Here is a 19,159-nt window from a genome sequence, read left to right on the forward strand (position 1 = left end):
TTCCGAGGCCATTCTTTGGAACCAGAAGGAAGAGGGCCATTACCTCTAGCTTCCTTTGGGGACAGGTAGGTATCTCCCCCTGCCTCCCAAGTACTTTCCAGCTCTCACCTGTGCCCCAGTGTTTGGGGAGTTGGGGAAAGGGAAATGAAGCAAAGGATGGGGGTGGGGAAGCGAGGGGAAGAGCCTCCGGCTCTTCACTTAGCCTAGACTCGGCACCACAACTCTCCCCCGAGAGGCACAGACACACAGAGAAAATGCCGGCGACCAGTGAGACGGCCCTGACCTTGAGGGCCCCAACAACCCCCCCCCAAACAGTGCCCGGGTCATCAGGGACAAAGACAGCTGGGCCCTGGGGAGCCCCCACCTGCCCCCTGGCCCTCACCCACAAATTCCGTCTTGTGCTTCATGTTGTCATAGTCGGCTCCAGCCACCTCAATCTCCACAAAAGGACACACGATGCCACGGCCGTTCTTGGGGAGGTGCCGGGCCCCCAGGACCTAGGCAGGGCACAGATGGCTCGTCTCCATCCCCCCTCCCCCGCAGGCCGTCCCCCCTCGGTGGAGGACGTCTTTGGCCAGGCTCTGCTGTGACCCAGAGGCTGGGAGCCTGCACCCCCAGCAGGGGCAACTCCAGGCCCAGCCCTGGGCCGGCTCCGGCCACGCAGACCCAGGCAGGCCCAGCCCCAGGACCAGGCAGCCCGGGCACTCCTGGGCCACACGTGTCAAGCGGGGAGGCCCCGTGGCTGGAGACGTGACGCCCTCTGCTGGGGCCTAAGGAAGCTGCTGCTCAAATCCCAGCCGGCCTCCGCCCTCTTGTTCTCTCTGCCAGCTGCCCCGACTTTCTCTAGGGGAGGATGAGTTCACAGACTTTGCCCACCCGAGCCGTCCCCCTGGCCCAGTCTCTCGTGCCCCGCCCAGCCGGATCTGCCACAGCCCCGTGGGGTTTATCCCAAGGAAGCCTGCCCGGCAGCCCCTCATTCACGTCGGGGGAGTGGGGCCTGTTACTGCGTATTCACTTGCCTACAGGGACAGGTGGAGAATATGTAATTGTGGAAGGGAGGCTTTCTGGAGCGGGAGCCTCGAGCACGCCCTCACCAATCTGAGGGCCGCTCTGCCCCAAGAAGCATCTCAGCGGGGAACACCCTCTCACCCAGAGACGGACTCCCAGGAGGCCACAGCCAGCCCTTAACCTACCACCCTTTTGGGGGCCTTCAACCAGACTGGTGGCGGCTGGCCCCCGCCCCTGCACACTGCCCTACGGAAGGGCCTGCCACGAATGGCTACGCCCTGTGCTGGGACAGCAGAGAAAACACAGAATTCAGAATACAGCTTCTAAGTGTATCCTCTGGCAAGTAAACTCACTTCTCCCAGTCTTTTTTTCCTCATCTGTAAAAGGAAACTGGACTTGACATCCTTTCTAACCCCCCAACCCTACAAGATGGCAGCAGCCATCCAATTAATCCCAGACTTCGGACGGTGTCACAATTTTCAGCCCTCAGAAGGTAAGACCACAAGGAAGTTGGCCTAGGTTCTCAACTTCCTCTTCTGTTAACTGGAGATAATGTCTGTACCCACCTCACAGGATAGTTGTGAGAAAAGCACCTTGTAAAGCAATACAGAAGTGGGAGTTGTCATTATTGTAGATGGCACCCACCAACAGGATGCAAATTCCCCAACTCAACTCAGTTCTACCTGCTGCTTTCTATACTCGTCGTCCCCTTCTCCGACCTGCTCTCTGCTTCAACCTTCCCCAAACCTCTCTAAGACCCACCTCATTCGTTCTATTTCCATTTATAGCCCATATATATGAGACACCACATAAGAGGGTCTATCCTCCAGCTCGTTGGGGTCCCAAGTCAGATTCCAAACTCACACGGCTGCGTCAGTCAGACTTTTTCTAATGGACAAACGCCATGTTCCAATGTGAGATGGACTTAGGTTATGGACCGACTGCCCCCTGCCCGGGGGGGACACCCCATTGCTGCCCTAAGTGGCCTTTGCTAGGGCAGCATGGTGACACTCCTCTGTGAGTTTACTCGCCCTGCCCACCTCAATGCAGACCGCACATGGCTCTATCCCACGCAAGCTACACTTGTCAAAGGGGTCGAAGGCTTCATCTCTCATGTTGCTTGGCTGCATCACGTAGCCACAACGCCCACTGGACATGAATAAGGCCTGGTTCATCTGCATGGGTTTGTCTAGAAGAAATTAATTTAGCTATAGTGAACTCAAATTACCTTTAGACTCCCAGTTCGGAATTAATGGGAAAAGGGGAAACAAAATCCCTAAACCACCCTCACACATGGAAGTTACAGCTCTCAAGCTAGAACTGCTAACATGCTCCCTCACCTGGAGTCTGGAAGTTGAGGGCCACAAGTTGGCTGCCACAAATCCACATGGGCAAAGGGTCATAGTTGGAAGAGTCCAGCCGTTGGCCCTTGGGGTAAATGCGTGACAGCTGAAGCCGATTATACTGCAAGAACTTCTTGCCTTTGGTCTTATTCACGTATTTCTCTGCCTTGGTCTCAGGGAAGGATGACATGTCTCGGTAACAGGCCCGCTCAGTGCCAATCTCTGGGAATGTGTGAGGACAAGGTCACTGACTTGGCCATTAGGATCTTGCCAACCCGTGCCATAGACAAAAAGAGCCATTGCAGCCAAGCCCTGACCTCACAACCTTCGCTGGCCATGTGGGGCAGAGCCCTGACTCAGGGCCACTGTCTGCCCCAAACATCCCTACTGCACAGTCACTGGCACCAACAGTTACCGCCCATGTACCCCCAGCCTGGTCACACACACACTGGCGGTGACCCGCGCAGGCTGCTCCCAGCCTCCCCTTCCCATACTCACTATCCTCATCGAAGGGGACGGGCCGACAGTAAATGACAAGTTCAGACAGCTCTAAGGCAATTTTCTTCCTTCGTTCCATCATCTTTCCCTCCGTGAGCTGTACAGCAGAGAGAGGTGCAGTAAGACCCAATGTGAGAACATGACCTAATGCCAATGACCAGGGCCAGCCCTACAAAAACCCTCTCCCTTTAGGAATTTACCAAGAGCACTTCTCTGAACCCTCCCAGAGTCTGGCTCTCATCTGCTCATCCCTCCCTACATCCTCCCCAACCCTTAAAAACTATGAGCTATAATGAGTGCATGACCATGCAGCCTCCACAGGACGCATACAATAATTGTCGTGCTTCCACATCCCCTATCCCTCACCCCAGGAGTGACCCTCACCCGGGCATCCGCAGTCTGGGCAACCTCTCGGATCTTTTTCACCCAGTCCTGTAGGTCCTCCTGGGAATCAGCAGCCACATCCAAGGACCAATGGGCAATGGATGCCATGCTGATCGAGAACACAAAGAGTCGGTTGTTCTTCCCCTCGGGGCGGATAGCTACAAGGAAAAAAGCGCAAAGAGAAAACAGATCAGCGCCTGAAGGATTTGTCTATCCAGCCCTTCTCCCAAGCTCCTTACCCCTACAAAACAGACACACGTATAGAAGTCTAGATAAGAACATGACACACAGATCGGAGACTGTAGCCACCCGAGCCCAGGCTATAGCCAAGGGGGCTGATCCAGACCAAGCTTGGGCAAGGCCAGGGCTTACCGATCTGGCAGGCGGGCACATCCAGGACTCCACGGAGCAGATCTCCCAGGGGGCTGTTCTCATCCAACTGCTGTAAAGAACAAAGCTACAGTGATCACCAGCTTGTCAACCTCCATGTTGTTCTGCATGTGTACACACACATTATGGGGTGTGACCTACTGACTCTCCTGCCAGGTTGGGGGTTGGGGAGGAACAGGGATTATGCATGTATGCGTACAGGGCCTTCTGGGTCTCACCTCCCTCTCAGGCTCTAAAGTGGCAGGATTGGCCATCTCTTCCACATAGTTGGATGGAAACCAGAGCTGCTTCTTCCCTCCGTAGTCTCCCCTCCACCTGCAGACAGACGGCAAATCTGGAAACTTGGCACATGGGACTCGGATCACATGTTGGATGAATGGCCACCCTAGCCATCTCCCTATCTCCCCTTTCCTCATACCATGTGACAGTTCTGTCCTGTACAGAATGCTACCACCCAGTTGGAAGACTGGCATATTTTTAAGTAAGTGCAGGTATTTATTTACTTGGGCGTAACCACACAGGCAAAAGTCCAGACCTATAAGCAAGTAGATCCCATGACTCCCATTGCCTTCTCAACTGTGGACCCAATTCTTAGCCTTTTGGCAAGCAACCACGCACTCAACCCTTCCCACTATCAGAACTCTTAGTCCAAGAGAGTGAGGTAGAGATCGTCTGAATTAGGATAGTCTGAGGGAAAAAAGAAGCATCCCAGACACCAACTCACCAGCCTCCCTCCTGCTTTTCCACATTCTGGATGATGGCACTCTTCGTAAAGGTCAGCTCATCTTCCCGCTGTGCCTTGTAGTCAAAGAGGGCTTTGACAGCACACTGGGGAGACAGGGGGGCTGGTCAAAAAGGGGAGGGGACAAAGACCCTGCCCCTAACAAGCCCTAGTAGAGAAAGAGGGATCTGTGTTCAGAAAATGCGTCTTAATTTATGGAGGCAGGGAGAATAATTTATGGAGGCAGGTCTCCAAACTGGGAACAACAACATGGTTCCACATTATTCACTACTCAAATGAGGAGCAAAAACTTGAAGGGAAAAAGCTGAGTTTAGCTAAGCTGGGTTTGGCTGGAGGATCCTCCTGGAGGAACTTTGTACAGCCTGGAGAGCAGATGGCCTAACCCTGTGCTGCTGTCACAGGATTTAAAAGCCACAAGAGAAAGATCTGAAAGGTCGTTTTGTCCAACCTCCTCATTTCATAAAGAAAGACCATCTGGTCTAACCAAACTCTCAATTTGCAGAGGAGGAAATGGAGGACAAGAGAGTAGAAAGGCCTTGTCAGGACTTAAGCAGACGGGGCAACCCCAGGTCCTGCTTCCAAATTCCATACTATTTTCACTGTAGCCAGCTGACAGTGCTGATGGACTGATTCTCCATCTGGTCTCTCTTTCACATGTGAGAGCAATCACTTGCCTGCATGCATAACCCCAAATACATATAAATATATGCAGATAAAAAACGTATTCATAAGTTCTAAGGTCTCTTCCACCCCAATAGCCTAGGAAAGGCAGGGATATATAAAGGGAAAGACCCCAATTTGGAGCCAGAAGGCCTAGATTCAAAATCTGTCTCTGCTACTTATTACCTATGTGACCTTGAGCTAGTCCCTTTGTCTCTCCAAGTCTACTTCTTCTTTTGCTTTAAAAAGAAAAATCAAGGATTTGGTATAGCTCATCTCTTAATACATGGTTTGATCTTAATGAACCTTCTCCCTCTACCTATTAGATGTGAGCTATTTTGATTGGCATATGTCATACTTTAGAGTAACTTAGGCAGGAACTGGGACTGAGACGTCTAGCTGAGACTGCCCAGTAGGAGGACTGGTGATTCTGGAACTTTTAGGGGCAACTGAGTCTTCAATCAGCTCCAGAGGAAGAAGATTAAGCTTCAAGACTTACCTGTTCAAGCCCTTTTTATTGTGGCAAGGAATTGGAAACTCATTTGGGGAATGGTTGAATGAGTTATATATATGAATGTTATGAAATATTGTTGTTCTATAAGAAACAACCAGCAGAATGATTTCACAGAGATCTGGAGAAATTTACATGAACTGATGCTAAGTGAAGTGAGTAGAACCAAGAGAACATTGTACATGGAAACAACAAGATTATGTGATGATCAACTCTGATGGACATGGCTCTTTTCAACAATGAGATGATTCAGGCCAGTTCCAATAGACTAGTGATGGAAAGTGTCAACCACATCCAGAGAGAGAACTATGGAGACTGAATGTGGATTATAACACTGTATGTTCGCCTGTTTTTTTTTGTTGTTTGCTTGCTTGTTTTTTGTTTTCTCGGTTTTTTCCCCCTTTGATCTGATTTTTTTTTTTTTTTGCACAGCATGATAAATGTGGAAATATATTTAGAAAAATTGCACATGTTTAATGTATACTGGATTACTTGTTGTCTAGGGGAATGAGGAGATGGGAAGGGAAAAAAATTTTCAAGCATAAGGTTTTTTTTGCAAGGGTGAATATTGAAAATTATCTTTGCATGAATTTTGAAAAATAAAGTTATTATTATTATTATCATTTTTTTTTAAGTTACCTGCTCAAGCTGAAGAAGCTCCTCAGCCCCAGAAAGTGACAATATCTCAGAGCAAGATATGGCCTCTCAATTAAGTAACTCTTCTCAGAACAAGAACCCTCTTTTACAACCATCCTGAAAAATCATCTTGTGGTCTCTTAGGAACACTTTTGCACAGTGTTGTGCTACTAGTACTTCTTCCAAAGAAGGGGAAGCTGAGTATTGACTACAAGTCTGTAATCTCCCCCAACCCAGAAGTTCAGGTATGGGCAAGTATAGGGAAGGGAGGGAAGAAGAGAAGAAATCCAAATCATCTCCCCTTATGGGAAATCTCCCACTTATCTCTCAACTTCAAGAGATAACCCAAAGGCAACCATGAGGTCCCAGACTAGTATTATCCCAGGGGAAAGGGAGGTCTCAAGAAGGGATTCCCAGTCCCTGGAAAGAGTTTGAATGAGAGGCCATGGGGAACAATGTCAAGGTGATAGCATCTAATATAGTTAAGTACTAACATAGCATTTTCAGGTTTACAAAGTACTATACGTGTTGACTTGTCTGATCCTCACAACATCCCCATGAGGTGGGTGCTATTCTAATTTTACAGCTGAGGAAACAGGCTGAGAGCAATTGCCTTGCCCAAGGTCACACAGCTAAGTAATTGTGTAGGAAAGATTTGGACACAAGTCTTCCTGATTCCGAGTCTACCACTGGATCCCGTGCCACCTAGAACTCTTTACCTTAAAAGTTGGCATAGGATTTGCCTCCACGTAGAAACCTGGATTCCGTCCTTCATACAGAGCTCCATAGTCAGGTTCCTGAAAAGAAAGTGACTTCCTATCAGGTGCAGCAAGATCTCTGGCCTCATCTCGCCCCTCAGTGGTAAGCACATACGATCATCTTCTTCAAACTCACACTTCTCTTGGCTTGCTTCCTCTCAGAATGCTGGTTCTTGGTCTCTCATCCCATTTTCTCATCTTTCTCCCACTCCCTAAAGAGTGATTTTCCTCAGTCCCGCCCTCAATTTTCTCTCTACATTCTTTCCCTTGACCATTTCATCCATTTGCATGACTTTGATACTCAATACAAATGAGTCCCAAATCTTTCCAGAGATGTACTTCCAACTACTAGTGAGATAAGATCCAACACTTCAGAATCAATGTCAAATATGAAGCTGTTTGCTACCCCAGACTGACCTGCCTTCCCTCCGAGTTTATTTCTGTTGATGGTATCAGCACTGTTCTATCATCTTTGAAATCTTGGTGTCATCTCTTACTCTCCCTTTTCTCACTTTCCCTCAAAATCAATTCTCTGCCTCCTCTTCTTCACCCCTAACTGCCTTATTGCCTTGGACTACTTGTAGGTCCTATCCGCCCCTTCATCACCAATCCAAACCTGCCTGACTCAGCTTAAGCCCCACTGGCCATCCGTGGGCTTTCTTCTTGTTTCCTGCTATTCATGGTCTCTCCCAGCCATCACTAGATGCTCCCAAATCAGCTACTGTACAAGATGCTACTTTAAAAAAATTTTGGTTTTATTACTTTTTCATTTCAAAACCGCCTCCCTATCCAGTGCTTTTCGTGTCCCCCAGGCCCTACACTCACAGATTCTCAGCCTTCTCCAAGTTCTCATATGCTTCCCCAGCCCAGGCTGTCCCTTCCAAATCCTCCCTGCCTTCCCAGGTGGCCCCCTCTTACCGCCGTGCCCATCTTCTCCAGTGCCTCCTCATTGATGGGGTACCGGAGCTTCATCTTTCGATACAGTGGATGCTTCTCATAGTAACTGATGAGATCTACAAGGCTGTCAAACTCGGAGTTCCCCAGCATCACCGTCTGCCCCTCCTGCTGGACCCGGCAATGTTTGATCTTCCCTTCTGCCCTGAGGGGTCAGTGAGACAATAGCTCAACTCTCCACAGAACTGCATCCAAATGTGGCACAGTCCTCCCATCTCCTAGTCTTTGCTCTACCTCTCTTTTAGGCCCTTAACACCCTCTTCTCCTTTCTCTGGCCTCTAACACTCTCTCTTCCTTCAAATCACAGTTCAAGCAACTCTTACATGAAGCTTGTTCTGATGCCTCCTAATATTTGTCTCCCCCATCCTCCCCAATCACCCTCTACCCGCTGACATTTATCCTCTACTTCTGCTATAAATACTTACACATGTTCTTGTTTTCTAATTCATTAAAAAATAAACTCCTTGAGATTAGGGATAATTTCATTTTTAGTCATTTGAAACAGGACAGCTAAGTGGCACAGTGAATAGAGCACCAGTTCAGGGGGACCTAAGTTCAACAGTATTTTAAATGTAAAGAGAGTTTTCAATATTTTTTAGTTTTTAAATATTTTTTTAATTTAATAATTATAAAAAGTTTTAATTTTCAAAACACACGCGCAGATAGTTTTCAACATTTACCCTTGCAAAACCTTGTGTTCCAAATTTTTTCTTCCTCCTTTCCCCAATCCCTTCTCCCAGACAGAAAGTAATCCAATAATATGTTAAAATATCAGCATTCATTTTTGTAACTTTGTGTTCCAATCATTTTTCCTTACCTCTCTCCTCCCCAAGACAGCAAATCTATCAGTATAATTTAAACAGGTACAAGTTCAAATATAGCCTCAGACACTGACTAGCTGTGTGACCCTGAGCAAGTCACTTAACCCCAATTGCCTCTAAAGATAAAAATATAGCGACTGATTGACCCTTAAACATCTTTTTAAAAAATTGTCGCTCTACGCTCAATAAATGCTGGCTGACTGCCTGCCTGAGCACAGGCCCAGGGCCGCCTCTCCTGGGCCCGCAGTCCCTGACAAGACTCGGACACCTCCGCACCCACCCTGCCCCCAGCCCACACAGGGGCCGAGCTCCAGGCCGGTCCCCACGGGCCCCTTCTCACCCACCCCAAAGCCCCTCCCTCTCTGGCGCCCCGCCAGGGCCTACCGGAAGGAGATGGCGTAGGAGTTGGGCTCGCTCCGCTTTCGCACGAGGAAGGCCCCGTCCCGGGGCACCCGCATCAGCATATGCTCCGCCTGGGCTCGGGTCAGACTGGCATGGTACCACCTGCAGGGAGGGCCCCAGGTTAATGCACCCCACCGTCCGCAGGACGGCCCCCCGCCCCCCCAGGCCCCGCCAGGCCCCTCACTCTTTGCTCTCGTGCGCATTAGTCTGAGGCACGGGCTCCGTGAGGCGCATCTCGAACTCGTTGCACCGCAGCGGCACCTGCTGGTAGTGGGTGATGAGGTCATAGAGCGAGTCAAACACCAGGTTGTCTGTGAGGAAGAACTTGGGGCTGCCCGCGTCCTGACGGGAGTGGATCCGGCAGTGCTGCACCTTCCCGTTCCGCCTGAAGGAGGGAGGAGAGGCTCAGGAAGCCCCACCGACTCAGGCCCTCCCGAGCCCCTTCCCTTCGGCCCTTGGCGCAGGATGCCGCGGGAAACCGATGCTGGGAGGCCGAGCGCTGCTCGTCCATCGGGGTCCCTCTGTGGAACTCCCGTGCGCCGAGGAGACTCAACTCTAGGCAGAGTGGGGGGGGGGGGCTCCCAGCGACCGACGGGGCAGGCAGCCTTACCAGAAGGACAGGGTGTAGTCCCCCACAAAGGTCTCGCTCTCCCGGACCAGAAAGGAACCGTCGGGGGCCCCGGTCTCAATGCAGTACTCGGTAAGCAGCCGCTCGGCGATGTGTCGCCCGTCCCGACCGGCCCCGAGCTTCCCGTGGAACCATTTCTCGCTGGAGTGCAGCTCGGCACTGCTGCTCACCTGGCGGGAGGGCGGGGGAGGGAGATTTCATCCCTCACTCCCCTCTTGGGCTTATCTGATCGGCTGATTTTCAGCGTTCCATCACCTTCCCAATCCCACCTCCCACCCTTTGGGCCCCAGCTCCATCATCACCTCCTTTGGCTCCTCCTCGTCCTCGTTGCCCTGGTCACTGTTGGTCTCCTCTGAGTAATAGATTTTGCTGCTGGTCAGTACAAAATAGTGCGGGTACCACTCCTGAGGACCACAGGACAAAGTCACCAAGGACCTCTCACTGCCCCCATGACCCCTGCCCAACTGCCCAAGATCCCTCGCTCCTCACTGCCCCCATGTCCCCTACCCAAGATCCCTCACTCCTCACTGCCCCCACATCCCCTACCCAAGATCCCTCACTCCTCACTGCCCCCACGTCCCCTACCCGAGATCCCTCGCTCCTCACTGCCCCCACATCCCCTACCCAAGATCCCTCGCTCCTCACTGCCCCCATGTCCCCTACCCAAGATCCCTCACTCCTCACTGCCCCCACATCCCCTACCCAAGATCCCTCGCTCCTCACTGCCCCCACGTCCCCTACCCAAGATCCCTCGCTCCTCACTGCCCCCACGTCCCCTACCCGAGATCCCTCGCTCCTCACTGCCCCCACGTCCCCTACCCGAGATCCCTCGCTCCTCACTGCCCCCACGTCCCCTACCCGAGATCCCTCGCTCCTCACTGCCCCCACGTCCCCTACCCGAGATCCCTCGCTCCTCACTGCCCCCACGTCCCCTACCCGAGATCCCTCGCTCCTCACTGCCCCCACGTCCCCTACCCAAGATCTGAGGGTCCCCTGCACTCCTCAGGCCTCCTTGCCTGAGGTTATATAGGCATTAAATAGCAGAGCTGGGGTTTAAATCTAGTTTCTCTTACTACAAATTAACTGCACCCTCCTGGCCCTCTCTCCTTCCCGTGGCCCCGGCCCAACTCTCACGTGATTAATGGGGTCTTCCAAATAGAGGATGCCGTTCTTGATGGAATTGCTGATGTCGTTCTCCGAGTACATCACCGACGTGGGCACCTCCTCGTAGGCACTGCCCTCTGCCAGCTTCTTGTGCTGCAGAAGGGGGGTCGGAGTCCTCGCTCACCCAATATTCCCCCCGACCTCTGTCCTTCTGACGGTTTGCTAGAAAACCTCACCCTGCCAGGCCACAAGTCCCTGACAGACGGGAGGGTCTGGCTCCTCGGCCTGCCTGTACCTCTGCAAAGGTCACTGGGCCCCAGCAAGGTCGCTCCCGGCCAGGCTCAGCCTCCCAACTCTGGCCGAGGCAACAGGGCCAGGAAGGGCCGGGAAGCCCAGAGAACTGGGCCCCCCATCCTTTCGTCACCTCGTCCCCCGCTCCTAGGCCCTCCTGCCTGCTCCCTTCTCTCCCCGCGAGCCCTGCCTACCACAAGGATACCTTGATAAGGATTTTTCTCTTGAGCTGGTTGGGCGAAGGCAGACCGTCAGCCGCAATGTCCACGGGCTTGGTGAGAAGCGTGTCCCCAAATACTTTCTTGAAGTACTGGGCCATGTTTCTCTGCTGAGCAATGCTGCAATGATCCTCAATGGACAAGATCACGGGGTACCTGGTTCGGGAAGGGGGCCAGAATCAGGTTAGGTCTCCCCCCAGGCTCGCCCCGTAGGAAGGGGAGGAGGGACGCGGTCTCGCCAGGGAAGAAGTCGGGCTGGGGTACACGGCACATATCCTCCAATCAAGGGCGCACTTAGCGTGGGATGAGGGAAGCACACAGTGCCGGGGCACTGACGGAGGAAAAGATCACCATTCGGGGCTGGTTTGGCCAGCCAGGTACAGCTGCAGGTAGAACACTGGGCTTAGAGTAATTAAGACTCATCTTTATGAGTTCAAATCCAGCCTCAGACACTTCCTTAGCTGTGATTCCTGGGCAAGTCATTTAACTGTTTGCCTCAGTTTCCTCAACTGGAAACAGAGCTGGAGACAGAAATGGCAAACCACTCCAGTACCTTTGCCTCAAAAAAACCCTAAATGGGGATCACAAAGGGTCAGATACAAGCTGGAATGACTGAACAAGGGGCAGGCCAGGAGAAATGGGGGCGACTGCACAGGAGCACCTGGGGCTGGAACTGAAGCTTACTGTGGTTCTCCCCTCTCCCCCCACCATTCAGCACAGGGCTCTGTCTACAATCAGCATTAACGAAGGATTCATTAAAAGCACACTGTAGTCAGGGAATGCTTCATGAAGAAAGCTAAAACTGGGGCTTAGAGGAGGGGATAGAGGAAGAGGACGGGGTGAGGGAAGGGGATATTTCAAGCAGGCAAGATAAAAGGAAGACATGAATGCAAGATGGGCAGGGGACGCTGGGAATGATAATAACAAGAGCTAAGATATTTATAGTGCCTTACAAAGTTTCTCAAGTGCTTTACACATGTTGTCTCATTTGGGCTTATACAATCTAGAGAGGTAGGTGCTATTCTTATCATCCTTATTTGACAGAGGGAAACTAAGGCTGAGCAGCATCAAAAAGTTCTCAAGTGTCTTAAGGAAGGATTCGAATTTAGTTCTTCTAGACTCTAAATTTAGCCCTCAATCCACCTTGCCACCTAGTTGCTGAGCAGAAAACAAGGGCATCCCTGTTTTGTAAAAATAGACCAATGCAAGATAAGGCTGGAAACTCAGGGAGATGCCTGACTGTCCTTTACACATTCATTGGACAAGCATTTATTAAGCACCTACTATATGCAGGCCATTAATCTAAGTGCCAGCAATGCAAAAATGAAAAGGAAACAATCCCTTTCCTCAAAGAATTTGCATTATACTAGGGAAGCAAATACAAAATATCTCTCCAAGGTAGGGTAGGACATACTCCTACCAATGGGATGGACTGCTTGTAGGATGCCCTAAGTACTTGATCTGAGTTTTGAAAAAAGGACACGAGGGATTCTACAAGGATGGGGTACGGAGGCAAAGGTCCAGAAATGGGAGACTGATGTCAGGGACAGGGAATAGCAATAAGGCAGGTTCACTAGAAATATAGAGTGTGTGAAGGAAAGTGATTCGACATGTAAAAGAAGAGGCAAGACTGGAGCAAGACTGTGAAAGGCCTTAAAAACAACACAAAGTAATTTGATTTAGGGAGCAAAAGAAAGGCCCCTAGAGTTAGGTGAGCAGGGAGCCAAAATCAGTCAGATCTATAAGAAAATCATGGTAAATTCTCAATAATCACATAAAAATAGTCTAAATAACTAATAGAGAAATGAAAAAACGACTCAGGTGCCATATCACATCTATAAAATGAGCAAAAAGGACAAGTGCTGGAGGGACTATGGGAAGGAAAACAAGCACATTGGTATATTTTTGATGAACCTATGGAAATTAATTTAGAATTAAGTCCAAAAAGTTTGTAGACACTTTGACCCAGCTTTATTACTACTCCACCTAAAGAGATCAAAGAAAGAGGATAAGAATCTGTTTTTTTGCTGAGGCAATTGGGATTAAGTGACTTGCCCAGGGTCACATAGCCAGGAAGTGTTAAGTGTCTGAGATCAGAGTTGAACTCAGGTCCTCCTGACTTCAGGACTGCACCACCTAGCTGCCTCAAGAATCTATATGTTAAAAAAATATATTTATGGCAGCTCTTTCCATAAGTAGCCAAAAAAGTGGAAATGGGTACAGTATAAAATGAGTAGCTTTAGAGGAAATGGAGAGAAGACTGTCATAAACCATAGAGTAAGGTGAACTTAGGAACTAAGGAAACAACTTAAATAATTACACAACATTATTAAAAATTATTTTAAAAAATAACTTTGGAAGTCTTTAGAATCTAATCAATGCAATGAAAAACCATTTCTTCAAGACAATGTAGAAAAAGACATATTTGCAGACACGATTCATATAGAATTTGTTTTGTTGAACAAGGCATGATTATAATAAGGGTTTTTTTGGTAGTTTTTAATTTGTAATTTTAAAAAATGAGTATATTTAACTTTAAAAAATACAATTACACACACAGTTCTGTGAAATTTGTTTTGGAGAGGAGAAAGCCCAAAGACTGAAAGACCAGTTACGAGGCTACTGTAGGTAAGAGGTGATAAGGACCAGAATCAGGTGGTGGCCTTGTGAGGGAAGGTGAGGAATATAAGATCTATCAGGCAGCTAGGTGGCGCAATGGACAGAGTACTGAGCCTGGAGACAGGAAGACCAGTTTCAGGCATTTACCAGCTTTATGTCCTTCAGCAAATCACTTAGCCTATTTGCCTCAGTTTCTTCAACTGTAAAATGGGGATAATAATAGCACTTAGCTTGCAAGGTTTTTGTGAAAATCAGATGAGATATTTGTAAATTATTTAGCACAAGGCCCAGCACATTATAGGTGCCATATAAATGCTAGTCATTTGTATTATTATAATGGTCATCACCATTATTGTTATATATTATCAAAGTAGAATCATCATCACTATCACTGTTACATATTGTGAAAGAATTATCAGTACCATTATTATTGTTAATTGGCAATACTGGGTACCTGACTGGATATAAGGGGTAAGAAATAGCTAAGAAATCAAGGCTGATTCTGAAGATGCCAACCTGGATACCCTAGCAGGACAGGTAGCCAAGGAAGGGACAAGATCAAGTTATCACTGAAAAGGACTTCAGCAATTACCTAGACTAAACCTCCCATTTTAAAGATGAAGAAACTGAGGCTTAAAGAGAAGAAGTGGCTGATCATTAGGAAGATCACATTGGCAGAAAGGATTGGATGAGGAAAGACCAGAATCAAGAATACCTGTTAGAAGCTTATTGTGACAATTACACAAGGAATAACAAAGAAATAGAAAGAAAGGAGATGGATGAAAGAAAATATAAACCAGATTAAAATGTAATTGGGAAATGTTTAACAAAAAAAATATAAAAATATAATACAATATAGATAATGGTCACTTGTGGTTTTCTAAGTCAATGTGGGCACTAATCCATTTCTATTTTATTTTGACACCACAAGATAAACAGGTCAAAAATACAAGACTTAGATGGAAGGAGAGCCAGTATTGTGTGCCAGAATGCTGCATGGGGAGCCAAGAAACCTGGGTTCAATTTTCTGTTCTGCCACTAATTTGTGTGACTTCAGGCAAATCCCACAGACCACTAGAGCTAGAAAGGCTCTAAATAATCACCTAATCCAATTCCATTTCACAGATGGAAAAACTGAGAATCAGAGTCAAATCAGCAGGCCACACAGACAGCAGCCCAGCAGGGCTGGGATTACCCCTCAACTTTCCCTTCTCTTAGAACCTCTGTGAAGTCAGTCTCCCCAGCCCTAAGAGGGAATGGGACAGCCACAAGGGCTGGGACTGGATGCCCTTTTTGGTCTCTTTCGGCTCTCACGTTCCATGAGCAGAGGCGGCCATAAGCGTTGAGTCTCAGTGACCCAGTGGGAGCAGGGATGACAGGCGTAGGCGGCAGGCCCCCTCCCTCCCTCAGACCCCTGCCCGGCAGCCCCAGCCTGCCCACTCCCCATCCCACTCCACTCACTCCGAGGTCACGAAGGCGTGCTCCTTGATAGTGTGCAGAACATCAGAGAACTTGATCTTGGTGGTGAGGGTGTGTCCATGGTAAATGACTGGCATCCCGTCTGGCCCATCCCAGCAGTCCACTTCAAGAGAGACAAGGTGGTTGGGCCCAGGAAGAGCAGCAGCTAAGGGGCCCCTCCCCTTCCTGCGCCCGGCCCCAGACACGCCCGCGCCAGACAGATGAACCCCTCCTCCCTATCCCTCGCCCCCTTCCCGCCCCGACTCACACTCGATGCATCGGCAGCCCATTCGGAGGCACCGCGCATAGGCCTCCAAGGAGGACTCGCTGGAGAACTGGTCCCCGGTCAGGTACCTGTCATTCACAGAAAGGGCCGGCGTTGGGGTAGCCACGGGGCAGACCCTGCTCCCCTAAGCCCGTCACCCGGCTTCCTCCCGGGCCAGAGGCGAGGGAGAAGAAAGGGAGAAAGAGATGCTGGAGCCGAGGGGACCCCTCCCATGCCCCCATCCACAGGTCCTCACGTGTTGTGAGATGAAGAGATCCAATACTGAGACAGAGGGTTGTTCATGGTGTCCACGCACACCGAATCCAGCTGGGAGTTCCAGATGTTATTCTCTTTGGAAAACAGGAAGGTAACAAACTGCCCCAAAACAGATGGGGAGAGTAATTAAATTCCCAGCAGTTTGGATGCTATCTCCAAAAGGCAGTCTGGGCTTATGGCTCCCGCAAGGAGTGTGCAGGTCACGGTGCTGCTGGGTCGGCCCGGGCCAGCCACAGGCTAATCAGCCACAGCCCCCCTCAGGCTGCTCCTGCTGCCCCCAACCCCTCCTATCTGCAGGGTCCAGCTTCTCCCCTTACAGGAAGCCTCTTTGGGCAAGAGCTCTAGGCCCAACTGGCCGGTGAAAGTACTGGGGACGTCACCTAAAGAGTGAACCTCTCTGTTCCAGCCAAGTCCCAAAGGCACAGCTAGCCAGCTCGTTAGTGGGCAGAGCCCCGGACGTGGAGTCGGAAAATCTAGCTTCAAACACAGCCTCAGACCCTTACGTGCTGTGTGACAAGTCACTTAAACGTTTGCCCACTCCAGTTTCCCCATCTATAAAATGAAGATAAACACTATCCCCAGCTCCCAGAATGTTGTGAGGATAAAAGGAGATAATGTTTCTGAAGTGTTTTACAACTTTAAAGCATTTTATAGGTGATAGCTCTTATTAACGCAATTATAATCTAAAAGGAAAAGCTACAGGGGATTGTCTTTCAATATATATAAAAAAGAACTTGCTAATATAACTAGGGCTGTCAAATAGATTTCCTTGGAAGATAGGGAGCTCCCTATCACTACAGGTATTCAAGCCAACCCTGGACAATCACTCTATTCTGTGAGGGCCTCACCTCATCCAGGAAGAAGTAGGGCTCCTCGATTTCCCGAAGTGGGTCCTGGAGGAAGCTGAGCATGAACTCCTGCACCTGCAGCCTGTCAGTGGCCCACAGCTCCTGCAGGGAAAGAACTGGCGTAGGGTACAAAGAGCCTCAGACCTCCCAACCCAGCTCGCCATCCGCCCTGGAGCCTTGAGGATGAGGATGGGGGGATCCAAAGGCCCTTTCCCGATCCTGATACCCTCCAGAATCACCTCGCTCCCCAAACCCTCAAAAGCAGGGCCACACGACAACCACGGCCTTCCCTCAATCCCAGCCTGCCACAGAGAATGTCACTCCCTAGTCAGGAAAGCTCAAGGTCATCTCTCTTAGGTTTAAGTCCTACAACATGGTGAGACCCTCTCCCTCCTCCACTCCCCTCTGGCCCTTGGACCCCTCATACCCCCTGGTATTCCAGGAGAAACTGCTGAAATTCCGACAGGGAAATTCTGCAGAGCTCGGGTCGATCCCCGCCCCTGCAGTTAGGAAAAAGAGAGGGAGAGATTAGGGTCTCAGCCTACTCCAGAAAGGGACCACCGAGATCTAGTCTAAGAACCTCATTTTAAAGAGGGGAAAAAGAGATGGGTGACTTTCCCAAAGTCATATATTGAGTGACAGAAGTGGGATTTGAATCCAGATCCTCTGAATCTAAATCCTGTACTCTGTCTACATCATGCGCTGTGCATTAGATCTGTGTACTGGACCTACAAAGCAGTGTCCCTCTTTCCTTGGGAAGCCATTTAGCATCCAGGCTCTGAGGAGAATCTTAATCCTATGAAGGGTTCCATTCTTCTCCCCAGTTCCTCCTTCCCCTGTCCCCCCATGCCAGCCCACCCCACCAGGAGAAGGGTTAAGATGAAGGGAAAGGAAGCAGCCCCCCCACCCCACAAACCTCAGGGTGCCGGCTTCCAGGAAAGGAAGGTCCATCTGTGGGAGACAGCCAAATTAGGGGAAGGGGCTCAAAGATGCCCTAGGAACTGGAGGTGGGGAAGACAGAAATAGACTTCAAGGAAATGGGAGTTCCAGGGTCTCAAACGAGAGTCCCCTTGTATTCCAGTGGGTAACTTAGAATCACAGACTGTCAGTCGGGGACCCGAGAGATTAGCCAGTCCAAGACTTCTGTCTTACAGATGAGAAAGCGGAGGCCAAAAGCTTTGCCAGTAGTACTAAGGAGCCCAGCTAGGGGTATGATGACTCTGGATATAGTATCTTTTCTATACCAACATGGCAGCTGGGTGGTGCAGTCGACAGAACCATAGGCTGACAGGGCCTAGGTTTGAAATCAAATCCTGCCCCGAATACCTACAAGCTACGTGACACTAGGCAAGTTACTTAACCTGTCTGCCTCAGTTTCATCATCCATAAAATGGGAATCATAATGGTATCTATCCGCCAGGATTGTTGTAAGGATTAAGTGAGATATCTGTAAAGTGTTGTATAAGTGCTAGACATTATTACTTTTACAGACTTGTTGAGGATTAAACAAAATAATCTTTGTAAAATGCTTAGCACGAGGCCTGACATACAGCAGGCACTTAATAGATGCGTAGTCCCTTCCTTTCCCCTTTGGTAGGCATTTAATAAATGTTTTATTCAGTTCAACTGAATGGAGGTGGCTACAAAGCAATAGGGGCCTGGGGTTACATTCATATGTAAGTGAGGGGGTCTAGATTTCCAAAGACAGAATGCTGGAGGTGAAATGGGGAAGGGCGGCAGTTCCAGAGCAGTTCTCACCGATTTCTGGGCACTGAACATGAGGCTGCGGTAGAGCTGGGCAAACTGGCCATAGGTGATGTCCCCGCTCCGCTGCTCCATGTCCTGGCAAAGCATAGGCCCATGGGTCACCCCAGGAGTGCCCAAGGTCAAAGGGTATCAGGGGAGAAGGGAGACAGAGTGAGATGTAAGGAAACACTCGGGCTCCCTCTCCTTCCTCCCAGGTTCCTCGGGGGGCAATGTGTGCCCCAATCCACCCAGCTGGGGCCTTCTCTGTCAGGGCTGACTCGGAGCCCCGGGCCCCACATGCTGGCCAGCACCAGACAGACACGGATGAAACAACTCTTACCGTCAACCGTTCCCTCAGGAACCGCATGTTGGGAACTCGGTAGTTGACCTGGGACAGCATGTTCTTAAGATCCTTGGCAGAAATCCTGAGAGGACAAAGACATCCCCTCGTCTTTCCCCCTGCGGTCAGTGAGCCCGAGGGCCCATTGCGCAGACCCACCCCGACTCCTGCCCTCCCGAGGGCTAAGTTAACAAAGCCCTAACCAGGGCCAGGAGCAGGAGGAGGTGCCTGAATGGACAGAGGGACAAGGAGCATAAAA

The 19,159-nt window shown here is 49.9% G+C and overlaps 1 protein-coding gene across 3 annotated transcripts in view; it reads right to left on the minus strand.

Annotated features, from left to right (window-relative positions):
• PLCG1 (phospholipase C gamma 1) overlaps positions 1-19,159 on the minus strand; it is a 63,664-nt gene that overhangs the window by 5,424 nt on the left and 39,081 nt on the right. For all 3 annotated transcript variants that reach the window (XM_051979296.1, XM_051979297.1, XM_051979295.1), the window contains 24 exons: positions 18,901-18,985; positions 18,573-18,656; positions 17,731-17,765; positions 17,242-17,314; positions 16,815-16,916; positions 15,947-16,065; positions 15,694-15,779; positions 15,429-15,549; positions 11,336-11,504; positions 10,870-10,992; positions 10,038-10,139; positions 9,718-9,905; positions 9,292-9,492; positions 9,090-9,209; positions 7,849-8,029; positions 6,892-6,969; positions 4,348-4,451; positions 3,842-3,938; positions 3,606-3,675; positions 3,234-3,391; positions 2,850-2,946; positions 2,349-2,573; positions 2,049-2,197; positions 383-497 (listed from right to left, as the gene is read on the minus strand). In XM_051979296.1, the coding sequence (XP_051835256.1) occupies positions 383-497; positions 2,049-2,197; positions 2,349-2,573; positions 2,850-2,946; positions 3,234-3,391; positions 3,606-3,675; positions 3,842-3,938; positions 4,348-4,451; positions 6,892-6,969; positions 7,849-8,029; positions 9,090-9,209; positions 9,292-9,492; positions 9,718-9,905; positions 10,038-10,139; positions 10,870-10,992; positions 11,336-11,504; positions 15,429-15,549; positions 15,694-15,779; positions 15,947-16,065; positions 16,815-16,916; positions 17,242-17,314; positions 17,731-17,765; positions 18,573-18,656; positions 18,901-18,985 (2,882 nt within the window). The remainder of the gene's footprint in view (positions 1-382; positions 498-2,048; positions 2,198-2,348; positions 2,574-2,849; positions 2,947-3,233; positions 3,392-3,605; positions 3,676-3,841; positions 3,939-4,347; positions 4,452-6,891; positions 6,970-7,848; positions 8,030-9,089; positions 9,210-9,291; positions 9,493-9,717; positions 9,906-10,037; positions 10,140-10,869; positions 10,993-11,335; positions 11,505-15,428; positions 15,550-15,693; positions 15,780-15,946; positions 16,066-16,814; positions 16,917-17,241; positions 17,315-17,730; positions 17,766-18,572; positions 18,657-18,900; positions 18,986-19,159) is intronic.

The sequence above is a fragment of the Antechinus flavipes genome, chromosome 2 (genome assembly GCF_016432865.1).
Source record: "Antechinus flavipes isolate AdamAnt ecotype Samford, QLD, Australia chromosome 2, AdamAnt_v2, whole genome shotgun sequence".
Classification (NCBI taxonomy): domain Eukaryota; kingdom Metazoa; phylum Chordata; class Mammalia; order Dasyuromorphia; family Dasyuridae; genus Antechinus; species Antechinus flavipes.